The sequence below is a fragment of the Podarcis melisellensis genome (assembly GCF_964234715.1).
Source record: "Podarcis melisellensis genome assembly, chromosome: 8".
NCBI lineage: Eukaryota > Metazoa > Chordata > Lepidosauria > Squamata > Lacertidae > Podarcis > Podarcis melisellensis.
Genome location: NC_138540.1, coordinates 75,195,897 through 75,216,118, shown reverse-complemented (window position 1 = coordinate 75,216,118; position 20,222 = coordinate 75,195,897). Strand labels below are relative to the sequence as shown.

Sequence of the window (20,222 nt, the reverse complement as noted above, 5' to 3'; positions counted from 1 at the left end):
TCTTCCTCCTCCGCTGCCGCCACCACCAGGTTTGTGGTGTGGTGAACCGACTTAAACTCGAGTCAATACGTTTTCCTAGTTTTTTGTCCTAAACTTAGGTACCTTGGCTTATATTTGGGTCGGCTTATACTTGAGTATATATGGTATATTTGAAAACTGAGAAAAAGAAACCTGAGATTCCTATATTGCAGGTGATTGGACTAGATGACTCTTGGGGTCCCTTCCAATTCTAAAAAACAAAATAAAATGTTTGTATGAAATGAATAGGTTCATCCAAATCTGTGGAATGTCCTTGCCTTTTGAAAATATGGGCATCCTTTGTGATGTAATATTCCAAGGCAGTTGGAATCTGCTTAGAATGAATAAGAGGCAGTGAGGTGGGAGAGAGAAGTGTATGAGTCAAGGTTCATTAAGTATTTTAGACTCCATCAGTGCCCTCTTCTCTTCCCCCCATCCAGCTGATTGCGGGGCTTCCAAACTGCTGCTATTTTGAGGTGAGACTGAATCACATTTCAAGCAATTTCAGGTTACATCTGGGTAGGGACGGGGCATTTGGAAATTTGGTTCTCATTTAAAAAAGAAGAAGAAGAAGAGTTTGGATTTGATATCTCACTTTATCACTGCCCAAAGGACTCTCAAAGCGGCTACCATTCTCCTTTCCCTTCCTCCCCCACAACAAACACTCTGTGAGGTGAGTGAGGCTGAGAGACTTCAGAGAAGTGGGACTAGCCCAAGGTCACCCAGCAGCTGCATGTGGAGGAGCGGAGACGCGAACCCGATTCACCAGATTACGAGTCTACCGCTCCTAACCACTACACCACACTGGCTCTCTTAAAGGTGAGTCTTCTCCATTCACATTTTCTGCAACGATATGCGAAACAAAACACAGCCATTCACACACTTCCCTGAATTTTGATGTACAGCTCCAGTCAAGTACCATCTACAAAAATGCACATAAGGAGGTAAATTGTGTATTATAATGCATAGTTTAGTAAAAAAAATAACTTATAAAAAACCCCTTATAAACAGATGTGGAATCATTAAGGTTTTAAGATTGGGAAAGTGAGAAATGGAGGAGCAAATTTTGACAGATTTACCTGCCAGTTGAATCAAATAAATTAAAATAGTCCTCCTACCACTGGCATGATTTTTATCTAAGATCGCAAGCCTACGCACAGCTCCTTGAGCGTAAGCCCCACTGAATTCAATGGGACTTACATCTGAGTAAACATGCCTGGGATTGGGCTGCAAGGATCGCTGATGAGACCTCCCCAAGCACAACCAGAAATCTTTCAGTGGCCTGTAGTCACAATTCTCCTTCTTGTCAAACCCTTCCTTCTTTCCCTCTGACAGATCTCCTTTGTAGCCAGAAGATGATGGAGGCAGAGAATAGCTGGCAGGTTGCCAATCCTTCCTCAAAGACAAAAGGTTTGGTGTCCTCTCTAGCAACAGTGGCAACCCTAATCCTTGCCTTACTTTGCAAAGGTAAGAGCCGTGTGCAGAAATGAAGAGGAGGAAAATCACTAATTCCTTTGTCTTTTTATGATTTCTCCAAGTCCTTATGCCCCTCCCCAGTCACCCTTCATTATCTTATTTCCTGTCCGCTATTGTTGCCATTACCACCTCTCCCCTGTCCCTTCTGATGTGAAATTGACAAGGTGAGGAAATGCTTTGATATATTTTTTTAACCAATGTTCCTGTCCACTGGATCGCTGGTGTCCACTTAGACTGGTAAGGATGAAGACAAGAGAGTCAACAGCAAACACAGCCAGAGCCAATGACTGGCAGAGTCAACTGATTCTAGATTTGTCTCCATCCTTGCTGAAGCCTACAAGTGGCTCCACAGAGTTGGAGGAGTAGGTTCTGGGGAAGAAGGTAGGCAAGTAGGCGCTCAATGAAGTCAGATTGAGGATGGTGGGGTTGTGCAGTGGTTTGGAGCAGATAGCTGGGGCAAGGGATTCAGAGGCAGGGAGTGCAAAGGTAAAGGTAAAGGGACCCCTGACCATTAGGTCCAGTCGTGACCAACCCTGGGGTTGCGGAGCTCATCTCGCTTTATTGGCCAAGGGAGCCGGCGTACAGCTTCCGGGTCATGTGGCCAGCATGACTAAGCCACTTCTGGCGAGCCAGAGCAGCGCACGGAAACACCGTTTACCTTCCCACCAAAGCGGTACCTACTTATCTACTTGCACTTTGACGTGCTTTCGAACTGCTAGGTTGGCAGGAGCAGGGACTGAGCAACAGCAGCTCACCCCATCGCGGGGATTCGAACCGCCGACCTTCTGATCCTCTTAAAGCCTCTTAAATGGCAAGAAGCAGAACTCAAGCGTGCTAAGAGAAGTCGTTCAGCATCCTGGACAATTCCAAGGACAGTGATTAATAATCAGGGATAGCCAGTACAGTACTCTGAGGATTATTTTTGCAGATTTTATTCAAGTTTTATGCAAGTGTCTTTCTTTGCCCTTTCTCAGGGGCAGGCAAAACATTGCCTCTTTTGGGGAAGCAATGCTCAGGTGGCTACCGTAGAGGAGGAGAACACTGAGCTTGTTTTAACTGAACATTTCTAGATAACACTTAAATCTTTTTTATTCCCTCTCTGGCAGGCGTGCTGGCCCAGCACCTCGACTTTTCCATCAAAGTGGCCCAAACTATCACTGTACAGAAAGGTTTCTGTGCCTATGTTGCCTGCAGGTTTACTACACCTAAATGGTTCATGGAAAAGTCTGGGCCATTATATGCCTTTTGGCTTAAGGATGCAGATAAATCCCACAGCTGGATCTGGCCCGGATATTGGATCCCCGGTAAAATTGTCTGCACCAATAACAAAAATCAAAATCTTACCAAGACCCATTTCAAGCTAACAGGAGATCCTAAGACTGGTGACTGCTCCTTCAGCATCAAGAATATGGGGCCAGAAGATGTGGGCTGGTACTACTTGCGAATTGAGAAAGGAGAAGGATTCAGCTTTCTTTCTTTCAGTAAACGAATTCATACTCAACCTCGGATATTCTTGACAGGTAGGTGGCTCTCCTAGGAGCATTAAACATGGGATTTAGAAGCAAGAGACTCTGAAGCACTTCAGGGTGATTTGAATGTTTCAAAATTGTGCCGACATTGCATTAGGACCTGTGGACAGTCAGTTTCCAGGATATCATGCAGTTCTTAAGTGTGTGTGTGTGTGTGTGTAGGGGAAGAGGCCCATGAGAATGAAAGGATGACAACCTTGGTGGGAGTTAAGAGTGGCAAAATGTCTGTGACTGAGAAATCCCACCCTTAATCCAGGGCTCGTGCATCCTACTCAATGCCCTGTGAATTTTCTTCTCTCTCCTCCCGGTGAATCTCACTTCTTTAGATCTGACGAAGCCAACGATTGAAAAGCCATCAGAGGCAGTCTGGCGTAAACCAGCCACTTTCAGATGTTTTGTGCCAGGAATGTGCCCAGAGAATATACCCCAAGTCAACTGGAATGCCAATATAAAGCATCACGTCAAACATATCTGGCAAAGGACAGTGGGCGACAACTGGAGTAAGACATCCGGAGCTGACATCACCTTTACGCCCTCCTTAGATGATGAGGGCAAAATCCTCACCTGCAGCGTCAGATACCATAACTTGAAGAAAACAATCTATCAAGGCACCCGCGTTGCCTTTGGCTGTGAGTAGCTCTCTCTTTTCTTTCCACTGCATTCAAATCCACAAACCCTCAGCATCTCCCCGAAGATCAGATCCCCACAACCTGTTTTGCCCTTGGGTTCCCCAGTTCCCTTTTTGGTGCCCTCAGTGCCCCCACTTTCTGACAAGTGGGGTCTGTGTCACAATGTTGCCATGCACCTCATCCCCTAAGAGCACAAGTTTACCTTCCCTCAATCTGGTGCCCTACAGAGGTTGTTGGACTCCAACTCCCAACAGCCCCCAAAGCTCAATAACCCTGGGTCACCCGCCCCCAAGAAAGCTCAACAACTCAGGGCAATTTCCCCCCATTTTCTCAATTTTGCATCCCCCCAAATAGGGGGCATCTTAAACACGGGGACGTGTTATACATGAAAACAACAACAACAACGGTATTATGTTTTGAAGACTTACTGGCCTGTACATGGCAGGATCATTTCTACATTCCATTTATTTATTTATTATTTATCTATTTATTGGGGGGGAAAATTAATAGCAAAATTCTTTGTATAGTCATTTCTCTGAATCTTGTGGCTCCCCCTTCCCCATCCCTTTCATTGGTCCTAATAACAGTTTTTTTAAAACAACAACAACAACAACCATCTACATATCATTATATTCTCCATGATTTTCATTTCTCTAAATTATACATAAACCTCATTGCTTTACAAGTGATTCTTGAAGTCCAGCTAATGTCTGGATTTGCTTACAATGGTCTCTTAGGTAAATTATAAAATTTCCCCACTCTTTTTTAAAGTCCTTATCTTCTTGATTCCTCAGTCTCCCAGTCAGTTTTGTCATTTCGACAAAGTCCAGCAGTTTGGCTTGCCATTCTTCCTTAGTCGAGATTGTTGCTTCTTTCCATCTTTGAGTTAATAACATTCGTGCAGCTGTTGTCGTGTACATAAAAAGTCTTTTCTGATCTTTTGGAATCTCAGTACCTATAATTCCTAAAAACAAAGGCTACAGTTTTTTTTTGTTTTGACAAAAGTTATTTTAAACTTTTTTTTCAGTTCATTATATATCATTTCCCAAAATGATTTTGTTATCTTACATAACCACTGCATATGATAAAAGGTACCCTCTATGTTCCTTTTATATGCTGGCACCACACTTGCCTTCCACCACCCAACTGGCCTTTGTTCTGGCTCTACATCTGTGAGCAGAGCTGTCTGAACTAGAAGCCCCATCAATCTTTACTCCAAGCCAGTGGCAAGAGCCTACACCCCATGCCTGAAGATATGGACTACAGCTCCCATTTCTCCTAATGCTTGGCCAGGTCATTTTGGGATGCAGCTACCCCATTCCAGGTGTGACCTCTGCATAAGACAGAGTTTACTGCTGTGGCTCACCTTCTGCATCCCAGAAGCCTCTCATGCTCTGTCGTAGCTATGCCAGGTAAGTTAATAGCCCAGGATTGGGTTCATTCACCCTGGCTTTCCAAAATCTTTCCCCAGATCCCCCTGAGGCCACCACCACCATGGGGAGCACAACGTGCCAGTACGAGAAGAAAGAACACTTATGCTTCTGTTCTATCCACTCCTGGCCTCCATCCAAGATTCAATGGCATGTGGACGGGAAGCTTGTAAATGAGACTGTGAGATCAGAGGCCAGGAAACTCTTCTCCCGGGTTGACGGCAATACAGTTACCAGCACCCTGAGCTGGCCAGGAGACTTAGATAGCCAGAAAAAGTCTTTAGTCACCTGCACCGGAGCAAATAAATATGGGGCGGTCACAATCAATGTCTCTGAGCTCAGTTCCGGTAAGCATGCCTTCCCACTTCATCTTTAAGTCTCATGCATGGTCTGCTAACATTTACACATCTCCAGGAGAAAGCCCAAGGATTGCATATCATTTTTAATTGTGTTTATCTGAATGCAAATTTTTATATGCCAGCTTTCAGGATACAAATGCTTCCAAAGTTAACCCCACCCACAAAAGGAAACAATATCAATATATTTTAAAAGTTTTTGAGATCTCTGAGGCAGGGCAGTTGATGGCACAAACGTTGTGTGTGAAGAGGGGATGGTTCTGCTGGAGCAAGCTCTGAGATGGTCTTTGCCTATGTCCCATTGTGGCGATCACACAGGGTCCCTGGACGTTTCACCTTTTATTGATCCCTGTGCCACCACTTTATTTCTCGCTGCCTCCACCCAGGCCCTACCTGGTACTTTTGTTTATTTATTGCATGTGGTTTCATAAACAGTATTGGTCAATTACATTCATGGGGTGCCTATCCAGACCTATAACTTCTGCTACCTGCTCTCACTCACTAAACCACCTCTCAGATATTTACTTATCTTCCTAGCCCCTAACTATTCCTGACTCAACCTATTTCACTACACTAAATCAACCTACCCACAACTCTATCCCAATTCACTCCCACTCCAACCAACCACCCAACTCCCAACGTACTCCTCCCTTTGCCCCTCCAAGAGCTGGTTTTATAGTCCCTCTGACTCCACCCCCCGGGTCCTGATTGGGTAACCTGTTTAACTATTTCACCTCCAGCACTCTCATATGTTAACGTCATACCCATCCTCTCCTGGGATTCTTCTGACAGGATCCTGTGGAGGGGAAGGGAAAGAGCAGCTGGAGCAGGACCCACATTTATTCCATAGAGTTGGAAGGGACCCTGAGGATTATCTAGTCCAACTCCCCACAATGCAGGAATATGCAGTTGTCTCTTATGGGGATCGAACCTGCAACCTTGGTGTGCTCAGCACCATGCTCTAACCTGAGCTATCTTCACCTTTCTCCTGGGATCCTTCCCACAGGGCAGTTGATGGTGGATGGCTCTGTTTGGGAGGAAGTGTCCTGCAGCAGCAGGTCTTGAGATGGTCTCTTGCCTGCCCTTTCTCCTGGGAGCCTTTCCAGAAGACCGTTGGTCATGGGCAAGGAAAATCTATGGAGCTGGCTCTGAGGGGGTCTAAATCTGTCCCTCTCTCCCCTAGGCATGCCTTTAGACTATTCAGCCCATGCAAGAGACACTTTATACAAAAATAAATAAACAAATCACTCTTAAAGGATGCCGCCCTCTTCACAATCCTGATATTGCCTCATGGCAGACCTTCTGAAGGCACTTGCTAAAAGTGGGAAAAGCCAAAAAGGGAAATTGGTTGGTGGGGCCAAAGTAAACCAGGAGTCAGGGCTAGAATTTCCCTTTTGCTTCCAGTGATCACCTTGACATAATGATGCCTTCAGTTAATCAACCATGCAATCGTTGTGGACTGACACACTCCCTCTGGCACTCTTTGCATGAGTGAAGTTGCTTGCTGAGATGTGCCGATTCCCTTAAGAGTTGCCTTTCAAGAGCAACAGAAGCGCTGGATGAGACAGGCAGTGCTGAAGCTGGTTGCAAAGTTTCAGGTTGACACAGGAAGCGATGAAGGGAGATCACATTGGGTGCTTCAGGTTCTGCACTGAGATCCCTATGCCAATGATGCGTATAGTCACAGGCAAAAGTGGCTGAGGCAACCACTGCAATTTTCTTTGTACACACACACACACACACACACACTAGCAAACACATCTCTCCAGGGCCATCTTTTGACAGTTCAGGCAGGCAAAAGCAGAGCAGGCCTGGTGAGAGTTCTGATCTGGTGAGCATCCAAAAGGCTCGGAAATCTTTTATTTCGGAGGGATTTTATTCTGGTTTTTGTGTGGGTGGTATTTTGCAATTCCTTGTTTACGCAACTGCCCAGAAAACTCGGCCAGGTGTCTGATATAGAAATGTAATAAAATGTTGCCATCATTATCCAAGGTGCAGTGACCAAATCACCACATGATGACAAGACGGAGCTGAGCAGTGGGATGATTTCTGGGATCGTTTTCGGGGTCATTGCTGCACTTGCCATTTCAGGGGGCATCGTTTAATCCTTCTTAGGTGAGTAATATATTCTGGAACCAGAGATTCTGGGGTTGTGTTCTTTCCCCAGAGATCAGATAGAGGGGTTTTTTAACCATTACTATATCATCATCATCACTGATAATCACTGATAGTCTATACTCAAAAGTGATCAAGATGAAAACAACAATTACAAACCAGAAAACTGAAAACAGTGTGCCATAGAAAATACCTAAAATGCTTCTCCAGTAATTTAATAAGATGCACAAGTTCTACTTACCCCACTAAAAGATTAGCTCCACCACATGACTCACTCTAGCTGGGATTGTTTTTGTTTCTAACATTGTTGTGGCCCACCCTGGGAGCAGCGGCAGAGCAAGCTGATAGAGGGCCTGGGGCAGCGCACCCTGCCCTGAGTTGAGGCAGGATGCTCCGTTGGGCCTCCAAGTCTGCCTGCCTCCTCCCACTCAGCCGCCCTACAGCTGGGGGGAGGCAGCGGGTGGACTGTTTGGGGCAGTATGGAGCCTGCGGCACACAAGCCACCGCGTCACTCCCAGGAGAGACGCATGGCTCAGGCATGCTGCAGGCCTGTGGGGAGTGCCGACTGGCATTTTGTCACCCCCCAGTGGTGACACATGGGGAGGACCACCCCCACTGCACCCCCTTCCTCCGCCCCTGCCTGGGAGCTTATGGTGAAAGGTGCATGTAGTTTAAATCTATTATAGTTATTGTCATTGCTAATAACCACACAGTTCACTGTAACTCCCAGACTGAATAAAAAAGGTACAGTGGTACCTTGGGTTAAGAACTCAATTTGTTCTGGAGGTCTGTTCTTAACCTGAAACTGTTCTTAACCTGAGACACTACTTTAGCTAATGGGGCCTCCCACTGCTGCTGCGCGATTCTGTTCTCATCCTGAAGCAAAGGTCTTAACCCGAGGTACGATTTCTGGGTTAGCGGAGTCTGTAACCTGAAGCGTCTGTAACCTGAAGCGTCTGTAACCCGAGGTACCACTGTATTAGCGTGGAACCTTAACATGGGTGGTGGTGGTGCCAAGCATGTTTCTCTGGGGAGAGCATTCCACAGGTGACAGAGGGGCACCACTGAAAAAGGCAGCTTCTTGGGTAAGGAAGATGGATGAAACCAGTAAGGTCTCCCCATATGGGGAGAGGTGGTCATTGAGGTAATGGTTAGAGTGTTGGATTACTACCTGGGAGAGCAGGGTTAGAATTCCCACTCAGCCATGAAGCTGATTGACCTCAGACCAGGCACCATCTCTTAGCGAAACCTACCTCGCTGGATTTTTGTGGAGATGAAATGGGGGTGGGGGTGAGGAGGAAAACCATGTACACCACCTTGAGATTCTTGGAAGATAAAGGTGGTATATAAATGTAATAATAAATAATTTTTTAATTATTTTTTATACCTTGCTCATCTGCCTGGGTTTCTCCAGCCACTCTGGGCGGCTCCCAACAGAATATATTAAAAACACAATAAAATATCAAACATTAAAAACTTCCCTAAACAGGGCTGCCTTCAGATGTTTTCTAAAAGTCAGGTAGTTGTCTATTTCTTTGACATCTGATGGGAGGGCATTCCACAGGGCGGGCGCCACCACCGAGAAGGCCCTCTGCCTGGTTCCCTGTAACTTCACTTCTCGCAATGAGGGACCCTCCAGAAGGCCCTCGGAGCTGGACCTCAGGGTCTGGGCTGAAAGATGGAGGTGGATACGCTCCTTCAGGTATACTGGGCCGAGGCTGTTTAGGGCTTTAATGGTCAGCACCAACACTTTGAATTGTGTTCGGAAATGTACTGGGAGCCAATGTAGGTCTTTCAGGACCTACATTGTCCTTGGTCTTGGCGGCCACTCCCAGTCACCAGTCTAGCTGCCGCATTCTGGATTAGTTGTAGTGGTCACCTTCAAAGGTAGCCCTACTTAGAGCTCATTGCAGTAGTCCAAGAGTAGTCCAAATAAATAAAAATATTGCAGACCTGAGCTACGTAAGGCTTTATAGGTCAAAACCAGCACTGTGAGCATGGAAACTAAGTGGTAGCCAGTGTAACAACAACAACAACAACTTTTATACCGCCCTATACCCGCAGGTCTCAGTGTGGTTCAAATTATAAAAGCACAATATAAAAGCACAAAGTACATAATTAAAAACAAGAATAACCCAATCAAGACACATAGATACATGACTCTTAAGAGGCGCGCAATAACTAAAAACACAGGGTCTCTTTAAAACTGCTCCTGGTGCCCCATAGCTCCTAAAATAGAACAGGAGACAAAAAAAGAATAAAGGAGTTGAGACTAAGATTGGGCCTGAGCATTTGGAATGGTTCTAATTCTCATTACTCTCCTTCTTCCAGCATTCCGTCGGCGAGTAACCAACGTACCAGTGATTTGACTTCAGTTTTTACAGTGCATGTTGATATTTTCCATTCAATACAAGTGAGGGTCATATAAGATGAATCACGCATGACATGCTGTATATTATTTCATGTTTGCATCCCCCCAATGATGCACAGTTTAGATTATATGATGGAGCTGACAGAGGGTAGAGTACCTTCCACTGTAGACGTAAATCAAAAGCAAAATCCATTTTTGGCTGCTGGAACCAAAGGACTGAAGGGATTGTTTGCGTGGCAAGTCCCCTCCCCCATGTGAAATGAAGACACTGGACACATTATTTAAGGTTAATGGGCATAAAAAGGCAACAACTTTATTGATTACTGAATTGAAAGGTATTGGCCTTAGGCATTGGCTCCTATCGACTACCCGGCATGGAGACCGGGAAGGGTTATCCACAAGCCATGGGAGTCCTGTTGAAGTATGCCAACTAGGATCCCATGGGTGTCACCACTCAGGGGCGTGCCGGAGGCCCTTACCTCCCTAGGTTTTGTTTTTTTTTTTTATAAATATTTATTAAGATTTTTAAAGAAAAAAAAAGGTACATTAATAATAAACAGTATTGTTTTGCTTTAACAAAGTTTCATGTCATCTTTGAACTTCCTCACGCCTCCCGCTCCCATTTACATCATTAATAAATTTTTGTCAAGCAAATTATCATCTTATTTCCAACTTGTGTACCAATAAAATACATTAAAATAATTCTCCTTCAACTTTGTTTCTCTTAATCTCTCTTATCATCATTTCCTGATCTATTTTAGTGATGGCCAATTATTTATAACCAAGCATCTTTTTTAACATTCCATTAAATCACAATATTTTTGTAAATAAGTCTTAAATTTCTTCCAGTCCTCTTCCATCCTTTCTTCTCCCAGGTCTCGGATTCTGCCAGTCATCTCCGCCAGTTGCATATAGTCCATCAGTTGCATCTGCCATTCTTCCAGTGTGGGTAGATCTTGAGTTTTCCAATTCTTGGCAAGTAGTATCCTTGCTGCTGTTGTCGCATACATGAAAAATGTTCTATCTTTCTTTAACACCTTCTGGTCGACAATGCCCAGGAGGAAGGCCTCTGGTTTCTTAGTGAAGGTATACTTAAATACCTTTTTCAACTCATTATATATCATTTCCCAGAAGGCCTTCACCTTAGGGCAGGTCCACCAGAGGTGGTAGAATGTTCCTTCATTTTCCTTACATTTCCAGCATTTGTTATCTGACGAATGGTATATTTTGGCAAGTTTAACTGGGGTCATGTACCATCTGTATATCATTTTCATTACATTTTCTTTCAAAGCATTACATGCAGTAAAATTCAACCCAGTGGTCCACAACCTTTCCCAGTCCTCAAACATAATGTTATGCCCAATGTCCTGTGCCCATTTTATCATAGCCGACTTAACCATTTCGTCTTGTGTATTCCATTTCAACAGCAAGTTATACATTCTTGAAAGTACCTTAGTCTTAGGTTCTAACAGTTCTGTTTCCAACTTCGATTTCTCCACCTGGAATCCTAACTTTTTGTCACTTTTAAAGATTTCCTTGATCTGAGCGTAGTGTAACCAGTCTCGCACTTTATCCTTCATTTTCTCCATACTCTGCAATTTCCAATTGTCTCCGTCTTTTTCTAGCAGTTCCCAATATTTTGGCCAGTAGGCTTCCATATTGGTTCCTTTTCGGGCCTTAGCTTCCAAAGGTGAAAGCCACCTTGGTGTTTTATTTTCCAGTAAGTCTTTATATTTTGTCCAGACATTAAACACTGCTTTTCTGACAATATGGTTCTTAAAGGCCTTATTGATCTTAACTTTATCATACCACAAATATGCATGCCAACCAAACGCATTGTTATAACCTTCCAGATCTAAGACATCAGTGTCCTCAAGAAGTAGCCAATCTTTTAGCCAGCAGAAAGCTGCGGCTTCATAGTACAACCTTAAGTCTGGCAGGGCAAAGCCCCCTCTTTCCTTTGCGTCTGTTAATATCTTAAACTTGATTCTGGGCTTTTTGCCCTGCCAGACAAATTTGGAAATATCTCTCTGCCACCTCCGGAAACACTCTGTTTTGTCCACAATTTGCAATGTTTGAAACAAAAACAGCATCTTTGGCAGCACATTCATCTTAATTGCAGCAATTCGGCCTAACAAAGAAAGCTTCAGCTTTGCCCAGCTTTCCAAGTCTCTCTTAATTTCAGACCAACATTTTTCATAATTATCTTTGAATAGACTCAGATTTTTGGCTGTTATATTAACCCCTAGGTATTTTACCCTTTTCACCAGTGATAATTCTGTTTCTCTCTGAAACCGTTCTGACTCTATTTCTGTCATATTTTTCCCTAGCACCTTCGTTTTTTGTTTATTTAGCTTAAATCCTGCAACCTGACCAAAGTCGTGTATCAGTTGTAAAACTCTTTTCGTACTAGATTCTGGCTCCTGCAATGTCAAAACTAGGTCATCTGCGAAAGCTTTCAGTTTATATTGTTTCACTCCGACCTGAATCCCCTTCACCAACCGGTCACCTCTAATCATATTCAAGAGCACCTCCAGAACTGAGATAAATAACAGAGGGGAAATCGGGCAGCCTTGTCGTGTTCCTTTTTCAATTTTAAATTCTTCCGTTACCACATTGTTAACTATCAATTTAGCTTTTTGTTCTGAATATATCGCATCAATCCCATTTTCAAAACCCCGCCCCACTCCCATTTCTTTTAAGTTTCCCTTCATAAATTTCCAAGAGATGTTATCAAAGGCCTTCTCCGCGTCTATAAATATCAGCACTGCTTTAGTGTTTATGTCTGTTTGCAAAAGTTCCAAAATGTCAGTAATGTTCCTTGTGTTTGCAAACATATGTCTACCTGGGAGAAAGCCAGCCTGGTCCTTGTGAATTACTTCATTCAGAACTTTTTTAAGTCTTCCTGCCAAAACATCAGCAAATATTTTATAATCCACATTTAAAAGGGAGATGGGGCGATAGTTCTTAAGTTGTGTCTTTTCAGTTTCTGATTTTGGTATCAACGTGATAAAAGCTTCCTTCCACGATTCCGGCGCCTTCTTTCCCTCCAAAATTTCATTGCTGACCTCCATTAAGGGTTGAATCAAATAGTCACTCATTGTCTTATAATACTTGGAGGTAAGACCATCTGGTCCTGGAGATTTGCCCAGCTTCATATTCTGAATGGCATGTTCAATTTCTTGTCGTGTTATTTGACTGTTCAGGAGTAGTCTATTTTCTTGTGTGAGCTTTTTAAGACTATTTTTTTCCAAAAATTGTTCAATCTCAGCCTCATTTTGCGGCCTTTGAGTGTATAATTTCTTGAAATATTTCTGAAAGGATTTCCTGATTTCCACAGGGTTCTGAATGTTTTTTCCTTCAATTTCTAAATTTGTTACTGTGTTCAGCTTTTGTCTCTTCTTCAACTGCCAGGCCAGCAGTTTCCCACATTTATTAGCCGATTCAAACGTTTTTTGTTTCATTGACTTAATCTTCCATTCTATTTCCTGATTAATCAGTCTAGAATATTGTGCCTGGTGGAGTTTAATTTCTCTCAGAGTCGGCTGCGACTTCGGGTTTCCTCTTAGCTTCTTTTCTAGCTCTTTTATTTTTTCCAAGATCTTATCTTTCTTTTCATTTTGTTTCCTTTTCTTAATAGCATTCTGTTGTATTAAGAACCCTCTCATCACGGCTTTACTCGCGTCCCAAATTGTTCTTTTTTCCACCGTTGTGTTCAAATTTATTTCGAAATAGTCCTTCAAAACTTTTTGGGCCTTCTTAATAATCTCCTGATCTCTAAATAGATTGTCATTCATCTTCCATCGAAAGGAGCCGGTTGGTAATAGTGTCCTTACCTCCCTAGGTTTTGGACAAGGCAACACCCCGTGGAGTCCTCTACCGGACTACCCTCTCAGCTGGAAAGGGGAAAGAGGGTGGTCCCCGGGCATGCCTGGCCTTAAGTAGGCTAGGCCACGCCTCCCCAGCCTGCTGATTGGCGGGCCGGGTCGAAGGCACGCCCGGGGATTCCCTGGATCTCGTGGGGGCAAAAGGCCAGCCCCCCACGTGGCAAATCCCCTCCCTCTACCGGACTACCCTTTTCCTTGGGGGAAGGTGATGGCGCTTCCTTCCCCCCATTCATTTGCATAACAATTAACCCCTGCCAATGCCTAACCGCCACTCGAGCAAAGCTCGCCGCCAATACCTTCAAACCTGTAACCAACTCCTAATCCCTGCTATGATGTCCCCCAACCAAATATCATTTCCAGCATCTGACAGATGCATGCCATCCCATCTGTAGAGGGCCTCATTGCTGTCCTGGATGCCTGGGTGTCCTATGACGCACCCACCCAGAGCCGCCACTCTACGTTCCACAGCCCACTCCAAAACCTTTCTTGCTTTATTGATTCCAACTGGGCTCACACAATCCCTCCATGTCCTCCTCTCAAGCAATGAGGACCACAAGATAGTAATGTTTGGGTAAACTGCTATCAGATCAGCAAAATCGTCAAAAATGTTCCATCTCAAGTCAATAGCTTTGCGGTACGCTAGGTCGTTTCCCCCCAACTGGATAACCAGGGCATCAGGTGGGCCCTCAGAGGCAGCTCTCGCCATCACGGCTGGCTTGAATTCACTCCAGCACATCCCTCTTCACGCTATCCACGCCAGCTCCACATTTGCAGGCAAGTTCAAGTTTTGTCCCAACCCGGTACTAATGGCACGATTCTTGGCCCAATGCACAATGCTGTGGCCCACCAACCAAATGCGCACCCTCTTGTATTCTGAAAAGCAAATAGACAGAAAAACCAAGGTCAGGAGAACAACCGCTAGTCATAGATTCTTTCTCACATAAGCTTTGTATGCATTAGATCTCCACTGCCCTGAGTCCTTTATCCTCTCTGTGGAGAGCCCAAGGTGCACTGCAGTGGCAGCTGCCCCGATCCGAAAGGAGTGAAGTGCAAATTCAGCCGCAGGTAGTCCGCATGCTGCAACTCCAGAGCGATCCATCCGTGTGAATAAAAAAGGGGCCGGGGCTATTGGGTCTTAAGTAGATGAAACGCCTCATATCCCTAACTGGACAGGGACCACTAGCTTGTGCGGCTGGTAACCAAAGGAGGGCCCCCCTACCCTGTTGGTCCATCTTAGAGCTCCGTACTTGAACGATTAGGTCAGTCCCTGATAGGGTCAGATCACTTAAGAGAATGCCCTTCTGGCAGTGGGCAACCCCTCCCTCGTACACTACCTCCCCTATGCGCAGGGCACCAAAGAAGGCTATGGAATAAGCGGCAGAGAATAGGCGGGCTTCATATTTTGACCAGCATATTTCTCGTAACTTTTTGTGTATCTGGGTCAGAATATCATAAGTTATGGACCTCTTCTTGTCAGAGCTGGAGGGCTGCAGCCGGTGTCAACCCTCTAAAGTCTTACGCACGATAAATTCAGGGCACGGGTTGGTGGCGAAAAAGGTTTTACAAAAATATGAAATCCCCATGGACTGAATATTGAGAGTTTTTGGTGCCCTGCCCAGCTCCTTCAGGTGGGCTAAGTAGTGGAGGACCGCCCTCGTTGAGGGAATGGAATTCTGCCTTGTGCTGGGTGTTCTGCTGCGGAAGCCCAAGCCTTCTTGTATGATATCATTGTGGAAGGGGCCACTGCACCGAATACTCCCTTCAGCACTTCTTGCTCCCAAGACTCCAGAGATGCTCCGGGAAAGGCATTGATGATTGTTCCGCATTCAGCGCTAATGAGCGGAAGCGCTCCATCTGAAAATGAGACAGAGCACCCACGATGTCATTATTAATGCCAGGTACGAATTTGGCTGAAAAATATATATTCTGTTCCAGACACAGACGGACGAAGGACCGTAACAAGTTCCCCACCCTGGTGGAGCGCGCGGACTTTCTGGAAAGAACCACTACTACTGCCTGTTTATCTGTGTTGAAACAAACCCTATGATTGTGGAACTGCTTTGCCCAAAGATGTACTGCCACTACAATAGGGAAAAATTCCAAGAATGTAAGGTCCCGAGTAATGGGCTGGCCCTGCCAGTTTGCAGGCCACTTTTGGGCACACCACTGGCCCCTGAAATAAACTCCAAAACCCAAGGAACCTTCTGGATCTGATTGGACTTGGAAGTCAGCATTGAGTGCCATGGAATCTTGTCATAAGGATATACCGTTGTACTTGTCGAGGAATTGTAGCCAAACTCCCAGATCCGCCTTAACTTCTTTGGAGAGGCGCACCCTATACTGTGGTGCCCTGAGACCTGCCGACAATCTGGCCAGGCGGCTGCAAAAGGGGCGACCCGGTGCCACTACCCTACAAGTGAAATTTAGGTGGCCTAGCAGGGATTGAATTTGCCTTAGGGTAACCTTCCTTAGGGGCTGTAGCTGTTGTACCAGTGCTTTAAGGGCGATCAGTTTCCCCCCGGGCAACCTAGACGTTTGGGCCACGGTGTCTATCTCAATGCCCAGATAGACCATGGAAGTGGCTGGACCCTCCATTTTCTTGGCGGCCAGCGGCACCCCCAGCTTCCCGGCCAGGGCTGTGAAAGCCTCCAAGAGGGCGGAGCATTGTTGCCTGTTATCTGCCACCAAAATAAAGTTGTCCAGGTAATGCGACATGCCCAATGACCCTGTCCTGATGCGTAGGGCCCAATCAAGAAATGTACTGAACGACTCGAAGGCTGAGCAAGCCACGGAGCAGCCCATAGGCATTTCTTTGTCAATGAAATACGCCCCCTCAAATCTAAAGCCCAACCAACGGAAGTCAGCTGGATGGACGGGAAGAAGGCGGAACGCTGACTCAGTGTCACATTTGGCTAGAAGTGCCCCTTGCCCAAATCTGCGAATCATTTTAACTGCTTGGTCAAAGGAGGGGTATTTCACTGTACAAAGTTCCTGGGGGAACGCATCATTGACCGAGCCTCCCCTTGGGTAAGAGAGGTTGTGGATCATGTGGAATTCCCCTGGTGTCTTTTTTGGTACAATGCCCAGGGGGGATAAGTGAAGTCCATCCAAGGGACGTTCGGCAAAGGGGCCCGCTACCCTACCTGTCCTGATTTCTTTCTCTATCTTTTTTCTGACTATCTTGGGCCTTTCTCTAACTGATTTTTGATTTTGTGGGTCCCTGGTGTTAGGGGGAAAAGCCACGGGAATCCTGAACCCCATAGAGAACCCCCCCCCAAAGGTATTGTGTGACTTTTCGATCGGGATATTGATCTAGCAGGGTTTTGAGGGGCTGAAGACGGATAGGGGAGGAGGCCAAACCAAGATACAAGTTACTGGCGGTTACCGGGTCCCTGGTGGGAGGATCCGGGGGCACCTCTGGTATTGTTGTGGAAGTACCCCCTGCCCCCTCGAAAGGGCTGCTGTTTATTCTTGAAGCACGCAGAGGCGGGGTGGTTTCCCAAGCACCGCTCACATTCATGAAGCTACTTACAGCAGGGTTGTGAGCATATACCCCTGTTGAACTCCCAGCACTGGCGGCACCATTTCGCCTCTGTCTTACCCGCCTTGGCTGATTCCTGGTTTTTCTTTTTGATGTAGGGATTGATGTCCTCGCCCCAGTAGTTGGGATCCCTTAGATCCCATCGGGTGGAAGGCAGGAGAGAAGTATTTCTACAGAAATTCTCATCATATGTTAAAGCAGCATTTTCCCCTGCGAGCGTGTGAGCCCGCCTCACATGAGCCAAATAAGCAACCAAATCCATGGAGCGCTGAGGATAAGCGGTGCAAACAACTCCCATGAAAACCTGGTACCCATCCAACCAATTCTCAAAGGTCTGCTCCGCCCTAGGTGTCCTATAACTCCGCTTACCAAAAGAGCACCTCTTTTCACCTTTCCCCGTTACTTTAGTAAGAGGGAGAAGGGTAAACATGTCCACATAGTCCCCGTTGAGGATCTTATTCCTCTTCTTCTGGGACAAATGGTTCCCCAGTATAAAATTGGTGGACTGATTGGTGGAAACCTTAACGTCCTCGACCAACGCCCCATCCTTCCATTCCAGTACTCCATTGAAGGTCTTACGATGGGAATTGGCCCTCCTTTCATGCGCCCAAAGTGGGATCCCGCGATTACCTTCACCAAAACCCCAGTAACCATCCATGGGGCCCTCACTATCCGAATCAGAGGATGACGTACCTGACTCGTCCTCCATCTCGGACTGCTTACTTCTTTTCTTCTTCGCAGACGTGTGCTTGATTGGTTGCTGCTGTGGCAATTGGGCGGGGAAGTGTTAGCCAGGCGGGTGAGTGAGTGTTTTTTGGCAACCCTCCTAAAAAGCTCAACAACTCTGGGCAGTCTCCCCCCCATCTTCTTATTTTTTAGTCCCCCCAAATAGACGGTGTCTTATACATGGGGGGAGGCGTGTTATACACGGAAAAGTATGGTAATCTTTGTCACCTGAGCTCATAGGACAAAAAAATAAATAACGGAGGTGGTCTGCAGCGTGTTATTACCTGTGGCAAGGGGTGGTGTTGATTGGTTGGTGCTGTTATTGGTTACTTCTTTTCTTCTTCGCAGACGTGTGCTTGATTGGTTGCTGCTGTGGCAATTGGGCCGGGAAGTGTTAGTGTCGGCCAGGCGGGTGAGTGTTTTTCGGCAACCCTCCCAAAAAGCTCAACAACTCTGGGCCACCCTCCCCCCAGAAGCTCAACAACTCTGCGCAATCTCCCCCCCCATCTTCTTAATTTTTAGTCCCCCAAAATAGGCGGCCTCTTATACATGGGGAGGCGTGTTATACACAGAAAAGTACAGTAATCTTTGTCACTCCTACATCTTGTAATCTGAACTTCTATCCTCTGGGCTTTCTGTTCTGAGACTTTTTGAGCTCTTCTCAGCCTTGGGGAGGGTGGTGGGGGAATGCTGTCCAATGACTGTGAAGCTGTCAACCATCTCTTCCACAGTGTTTCTTCTTCTTCTAGCTCAGAGATCAGCAAGGTTTACCTTGCCTGGGCTGGTTCACTCCAGCGGAGATCCCTCTGTGGGCCGGATCACACGCACACATGAGCGCATGTGCCCACAATTTCTGGTGTTTGCGCAGACGCAATTTTGGCACCACAGAAGTGAGTCACTGTGCTGGTTTAGTGCAGCGTGCGGGGACTCACTGAGCGAGCAGCTCGGTTTGGGAGCGGTTCGTGGGCCAGTTAAACGACCCCTGTGGGCCGCTTGTGGCCCATGGGCCTTAGGTTGCCTACCCCTGTTCTAGCTATTCCCCATCCAGTATTTCCCAGCTTCTGCCTTCTGAACTATGCCCCTCTGCAAACCACTGTTCCAAACCTACACTGTCCTCCTGTTCTTGGGAAGATTCAGGATCAGGGGGAGGGGGTGACTCCTATCACGCCTCCTCAGTGCAGCCCTCCTCAGCACGTCCTTGACATCAAGGATGACACTGAGATGGACAGAGAGGAAGCTGATAATTTGGGCCACTATATGGACTGGTAGTATGTAAGGAGAAAGGAAACCTTCAGGTGTGGCTGAATTTGGTGGGAAATGCACAGTTAACCCTCACGGGACAGCCTCCACTCTGCTTTGTGGAATGCAGAACTGATTCAATTCATAACTGGAGGACTGCAGGCAAGGAAAGGGAGAGGAGAATACACTTAATTGGATTGCTTGGGGTAGAGGGGTATAGATAATACCTTAAAACATAATGCACACAAGACACATACAGTCATACCTCGGGTTAGTGTAGCTTCAAGTTAAGTATTTTCGGGTTGTGCTCCGTGGTGACCCAGAAGTAACGGAGCGCATTACTTCCGGGTTTCACCGCTCGCGCATGTGCAGACGCTCAAAATGATGTCACGCACATGCGCAGAAGCGGTGTTACGTTTACTTCAGGATGCAAACGGGGCTCCGGAACGGATCCCGTTCATATCCCGAGGTACCACTGTATTAAATCTACTTCTCCCCCCTGGCTCACCTCACTGCCTCTTATTGATCCTTAACTGGGTCTAACTGCCTTGGAAAATTCTTGAGCATCAGAAGGAATACTCCCATTCTAAAAAGGGCAGGGCACCATTTGTTTCCAAGATCTTGCATACTGGCCTTTGGGCATACAAATCTCCCCAAGTGACTCACAAAAGTGTGAAATGTTGCAGCATCAATTAAATGAATACGATACCAGGGGGAAAGGTCGCAACAGGAGAGCACTGAAAAAGCCACAGGTACCCACATGCCAAACATTGCACAAATTCAAAAACTGATATCTGACAGGACTGCAGTAAATCACACAAGTTAGAGTTAACATTTTACTAGCAAAACCACAGACTGCACAGGCTTGGTAGAGTGTCAAGTCTAAGGAGCACAGCAACCCATCC

The 20,222-nt window shown here is 46.0% G+C and overlaps 1 protein-coding gene and 1 long non-coding RNA gene across 2 annotated transcripts; both read left to right on the top strand.

Moving 5' to 3' along the window:
* Positions 1–347: 347 nt before the first annotated feature.
* On the top strand, positions 348–5,458 carry LOC309375871 (sialic acid-binding Ig-like lectin 14; the record flags this gene model as incomplete). Its single annotated transcript, XM_081921789.1, has 5 exons — positions 348–377; positions 1,354–1,485; positions 2,601–3,014; positions 3,350–3,652; positions 5,124–5,458. The coding sequence occupies exons 2-5, from the start codon at positions 1,374–1,376 to the stop codon at positions 5,456–5,458; spliced, it is 1,164 nt and encodes a 387-aa protein (XP_081777915.1). The 5' UTR covers positions 348–377; positions 1,354–1,373.
* Positions 5,459–7,339: 1,881 nt separating this feature from the next.
* LOC309376719 lies at positions 7,340–9,987 on the top strand. Its single transcript, XR_014171287.1, has 2 exons — positions 7,340–7,553; positions 9,885–9,987. It is a non-coding gene; the product is annotated as an uncharacterized lncRNA (long non-coding RNA).
* Positions 9,988–20,222: the final 10,235 nt, after the last annotated feature.